The following is a 5,904-nucleotide window of genomic DNA, read 5'->3' as shown; positions in this document are numbered from 1 at the left end:
ATATGCCGTCCAATACCTAAGCCCACTTTGTCGCTTTGTCGCAAACGAGAATAGGCGGCTCGCATCGGGGGAGACGACGCTACAGCGACGGCCGGCTTACTCTAACCCTAACCTTCTTGTTTTCGAGAATCCACGTAGGCAGGGGCATAACTTGATGCTAGGACAGTCTGGGACTAGAAAAAGATAAGTTTAATTTTAATCCTTATTTAAAATTCTGAGGTCCAATGAGACTAATGATCTGTGAATTTAGACTATACAAACTAAATTGACTTGGCATGACTTAAATTAGGCTAAAATAGAGGATCCCCGCAGCATGCTGGAAGAGGCAAGAAGGTTCTGGATTGATATTGGTATCGACAGATATTCCAAATTGCAGTATTGGTATCGGACATGAAAAACCCTCCCTACTAGTGATTGGCGATACCAGAATTTTTGTTTCAATACGATATTTATTGTTTATTGTCTTCGTGTGTATTTAACCCAATAAAACACGTCAAATACTGGCCATTTCTTCAATATGTTTCAATATGTATTTTTCATGTTAGTCATAACATAACATTACAATACTTTATTTTTACGCAATGTGAAATTTACAATACTACTTGTGCCACTCGTGTTGACATATCAACAAATCCGTTTTGCTGTCAATGCCCCAGTCAAAAGTCTGTTTAACGTTAACTAAATATATCAACCTCATTACCCCAAAAAGGCAACTTAGCTAAAATGGCTGTGCATATTTATTAGATTTTGGTCATTCAAGTATGTGTAGTAAAGACCATATACGATCTTGAAACACATTTGCGGCATGGTTCTCAGTCGTCCAGGTAGACAACAAAATTCTCATTAACCCTCCTCTTGTGTTAGCTTTCTGGTATCATGTTGTGTTTACAGGTCGGTTTTGACCCATATATTAAATCAGCTATAAAATAGACTAAAAACAATAAGCTATCAGTTTTGTTTCTCATCTCTTGGTTACCTTGTTTGGCTTCCTGATCCATGAAAATGTTGGTTTTAATACTTTTAGTGTGGGCCTCTGGGTCTTTTTTTTTTGTCAGTATACCCATCGATTTCAATTTGAAAAAAATGGTAAAATGAACCTCAAGAAAATCATTAAATTGAAATTCATTATTAAATAAAAAGTTTTTATGTTACCTTACTATTACTGAGTGGTATAGAACACATCTCTTAAATACATTTGGTTTTTTTTGGTTTTTTTTTTCATTTTAATATTAATAACTAAAGTAACATCTATGGTGTTACGGGTCAATTTCAACCAATTTCATATATATTTACATCGAGAAAGAGCCAAAAAAGTATTTTTTTTCAGCAATAGAACTACACCCATCTCTCCCAGACATCCCTGATAGGAGCAAGCTTGTCACGTCTCTCTGTTGTCAAATCTGAGGACTCTTGATATCATTTCAAACGTGTGAAGTGGCATTGTTACCCGGAAAATATTTCTGCCTGTCGATGCGCCCCCATAGACTATCATTGGCCTCATTGCAGGATCTGTACACTCCAGCAAGAAGAAGAACACCAATTAAATCATCCAGGTATTCTTCATCAATGTCTTTCCACATGTCCCGTGGACTTTTTTTCCTTTTTATATTTATCATAGTAATGATGATCCCCTTTTTTTTTTTGACAATGGCATAAATAGCTCAAAACATGATTGGTCACAGCAAACCTTGTGGATTCCAGGGCCATTTCGATGACATTTGCAGCAGCTGCCCTGCCATGTACATCATTTTTGGACTTGAATCTTTCAACAGGAGCAGCATCAGCACCAGTGACCTCCTCATCTGACATCATCAGATGTGTCTGTCTTCTGGATGATACTCCACATTGTCTTCCTCCTCAACCTGCTTATCTAAATCGCTATGCTGCTCTGTGTCCTCTGCCCCAACCTAATTTTTGCATGCTGCAAATTGTAAATGTGCACTCAAATGAGTGAATTTACGTTACATCTCTGGGCATGCCCATCTTTGTTTGTTTTGGTTTTGTATAGGTATACTGAAAAACCACGCAAAATGAGAATCCCCTAAAGCTCAGATGATTAGGAGAGGAGCTAACAGCTAACAGAGCACTTGTGATTTTAGCTTTGGCTCTAACAAAACCGAACTGAAGTAAGACAATGTTAAAAAACCCTGCTTTTGTCTTTTTTTAAAAAGAGTAACAACAACAACAAAAAAAAGATTTGGTGAAATTAACTTCGACACATTTAAATAAGGCGTGGCTTGATCCAATACTCAAATCAGCCAATCAAAGAAGAGTGAGTCAGCACTTAAGTGATTAGAGTTCCATCCAATACTCAAATCAGCCAATCAAAGAAGAGTGAGTCAGCACTTAAGTGATTAGCGATGGCTCAATCCAATAATGAGGATTGGTATCGGTCCGACAATGGCATAAATAGCTCAAAACATGATTGGTCACAGCAAACCTTGTAGATTCCAGGGCCATTTTGATGACATTTGCAGCAGCTGCCCTGCCATGTACATCATTTTTGGACTTGAATCTTTCAACAGGAGCAGCATCAGCACCAGTGACCTCCTCATCTGACATCATCAGATGTGTCTGTCTTCTGGATGATACTCCACATTGTCTTCCTCCTCAACCTGCTTATCTAAATCGCTATGCTGCTCTGTGTCCTCTGCCCCAACCTAATTTTTGCATGCTGCAAATTGTAAATGTGCACTCAAATGAGTGAATTTACGTTACATCTCTGGGCATGCCCATCTTTGTTTGTTTTGGTTTTGTATAGGTATACTGAAAAACCACGCAAAATGAGAATCCCCTAAAGCTCACGATTAGGAGAGGAGCTAACAGCTAACGGTGCACTTATGATTTTAGCTTTGGCTCTAGTTATTGCTTTACGTTACATCTCTGGGCATGCCCATCTTTGTTTGTTTTGGTTTTGTATAGGTATACTGAAAAACCACGCAAAATGAGAATCCCCTAAAGCTCAGATGATTAGGAGAGGAGCTAACAGCTAACAGAGCACTTGTGATTTTAGCTTTGGCTCTAATTATTGCTTTATAATCCTATTATTATAACTATGTCAACACCAACCCTAACAACACAAAGGTCATAAATTCCACCAGAGCATTTTATAATTTTGTGAAAATATTTTTTTTTTCGTTTTATTTTGTTGAAATAGAGGTTCCTGACAAAGTCAAAGTTTAAAATTTAAAAAGGGTCAGGTGCCGACCCTAATGATCAACTTAAGTATTGTTATGTTATAAATGAATGATGAAAAAACTGTGAATGTGTATTTACCTTGTGGTTCTGTAGCCACCACAGCATCGGGGTTCTCAGCCTTCTCCATGTTAGCGTTCAGACTCTCTGTTGGGAGACAGAAGTTGTCAGAGGAGAGCTACACTGATCATCTTTAACTCAATCACTTCCATTTACATCAATACTATATGTATCGTTATTACTACTATTTAATAAATATTTCCTTTGTTAAATGAAAATTGGCAGTGATATTTAAATATTAAGTTTGCGAATCACTGAAGTAATATCTGAGAATGTGTTGACATGAGGGGGTCTGAAAATAGTCGTGTACACAAAAGTTTGGTTAATATTTTTGGTAGGGTTGTCTACGATTTCAATGTTTAATCTTGACACAGGATGTGGTTTAAGTATTATCATCATGATTCATTGTGATTATGATTATGATTGCAATGAATCGCGGTGAATTTAGATAAATAAACATTCCTAAATATGACTGTTATGAATATTAGTTTCAAAGACTTCCAGTGAGACTGGCAAACGCTTGACATTTAATTAAGTAAAAATCGCCAAATTTGAGTATTTCGCGATCAAATACAAGGCAGAAATCCCGGGTGAGGCAGTGGAGCGCTGTGTCTCTTATCTGACTGTGTGATCTAATACAAGCTGGGTCGTATGACGCGCGCCTGTTTCTGTTCCTCAGCATATTGCCGTTACGAACTTTACAGAAATATTTGTTATACAGCATGACTCTCTACAGTCTGTGTGTAATGGGTCAGCAGGGGAGGCAGGCAGTACTCTGCCTCACCTGAAGGCTGCTCTATCCATTTCTATTAAAAATACGTTCTTGGTAGGACAAATATGTTCCTGTGTATACGTTTGTGTTGGTGTAAGTGTAATTGAAAGAGGATTGCTGATGGATATGAAGAATTACCAGTATAATATAATAGTGAATTAAGATGCTCTTTTCGGTTCTTACAATTATAAATGCCTCACTAGCCATGAACCTTACTGCACGTCACTGTTGTCAACAGTTGATTCAGACTCCTTCAGTGCCCTCATGGGCAAAATACCTAAGAGAGGAGGAGCCGGTCTACCGTGCAGAAAGACATTTTCTAAATAAAATCACTGGTTAAATGGCTAAGATGGTGAGATGACTGGGTTGGCTGGGTGGATGAATGATTGCATGCATGGATGGATGAGTGTTAGGAAGGAGTGTATGGATGGATAGATGAATGAATGTTTTGGAATTAAAGTTGGATTTGTTCAACAAATTCATATACATTTTCAGTACAATTTTAAAAGCACTTCTGTTAAACTCCTTACTTTTCTTTTTAAGAACATACTTGAAGCACAAGTCCAACGGTTGTCTTAAGTTGTGTAAAATCGTTGAGGTGCAATAAATTAAAACCTCTGTTCAGGTACCTGCCTTAGCTTTTCTACTCACTCTACATTTTTAAACTTAAAAAAATAGTAATGCAATACTTACTTTCCCTTTGTAACTAGTTACTTTTACAGTGGAGTTAAACTCAATTACTAACTCTAACTAATTACTTTTTCAAAGTAACGTGCCTAACACTGTTCTTTACTGTGCATTTTGGTGGATGCTTGAAGAACATATCAAAACTTTTTCCTTTCCTTTATTTCATTGAATAAATCGGTTTTTCAGCAACTGACTTATTTACTCCCCTGTGCTTGTTTTTTGTTTATCTACATTTTTTATCTTTTGCTAACTTAGTTTTTTGTTGTTTTTTTTTTTTTTTGCTAACTTCATATTTGATTTTGTTCCAGCTAACTTTTACTAGTCTGTGGCTAATCTCAGATTAGCTATCGCCATTTGTGAGTATTTGGCTTTTTACTGGTTTATAGCTCGAGTTTTTTATTTTGCTATTTTTAAAGTTGTTTTTATGGCAAACTTCCTTTTTTTGGCTAACTCCATATTCATTTTTTTTTTTTGGCTAATGAAATCACAGTTGTTTGGCTGGGGTTTCTGGCCATCATTTTTTGGATTATTGGACTACCATAACAAAATACTAGTTTATAGCTAATTTCAGAGTTGTACTGGCTAATTTTTAAGTTTTTTTCTTTTTGCTGATTTCATACTGGTTTTTGAGTTTAGCTCATTGCACAATAAAGAAATGACTGAAATTGACATTCAGTTGCCTTTTCCCCTAATTTAGAGCCCGTGCCTTAGGACTTAGTTGCTAATATAAACAACACCTCTGTAATCCATTTAGTGATATACAACACACGTATCGTCAGGAAAAGCCGTTCAAAGTGATCCTTTTCCAACGCAAGTGCAAGATGACTAAAGCTAAACAGGACAATTATGTTTAAGTGGGTGGGTGTGGTGTGTGTGAACTCCCTTACGCTGTATACCAAAGCACAGTTTCTTCTTCTGATAGCTGATGTAGCTACTGATGGCACCCACCAATGCCATGGCAACTGCACTAACTATCCCTGCAATGGTGCCCACCTCGGCTGTGGTATCTGGAAACACAGACACAAATACATTCATTTCTCAGGACATTTGTGTATAAAATTGTGAATAAATCCTGTTAACCAATCACACTTTAGATTTGAGAAAGGCATAAAATATCCTGGACAGTCTAGTTCAGGCATGGGCAAACTGAAGCCCCGGGGCCAGATGCGGCCCATTCAGCTTTTTAATCC

At 37.2% G+C, this 5,904-nt stretch overlaps 1 protein-coding gene across 1 annotated transcript in view; it reads right to left on the bottom strand.

Moving 5' to 3' along the window:
• Window positions 1-3,196: 3,196 nt before the first annotated feature.
• LOC103398996 (CD99 antigen-like protein 2) overlaps window positions 3,197-5,904 on the bottom strand; it is a 4,538-nt gene continuing 1,830 nt past the window's right edge. The window contains exons 3-4 of the mRNA XM_008337751.2: window positions 5,602-5,721; window positions 3,197-3,342 (exon numbers count right to left, since the gene is read on the bottom strand). Of these exons, the coding sequence (XP_008335973.2) occupies window positions 3,197-3,342; window positions 5,602-5,721 (266 nt within the window). The remainder of the gene's footprint in view (window positions 3,343-5,601; window positions 5,722-5,904) is intronic.

This window comes from Cynoglossus semilaevis, unplaced genomic scaffold (genome assembly GCF_000523025.1).
Source record: "Cynoglossus semilaevis isolate Cse_v1.0 unplaced genomic scaffold, Cse_v1.0 scaffold1154, whole genome shotgun sequence".
NCBI lineage: Eukaryota > Metazoa > Chordata > Actinopteri > Pleuronectiformes > Cynoglossidae > Cynoglossus > Cynoglossus semilaevis.
Note: the sequence above shows the minus strand (reverse complement) of the source record. Positions and strands in the feature narration are given on the sequence as shown.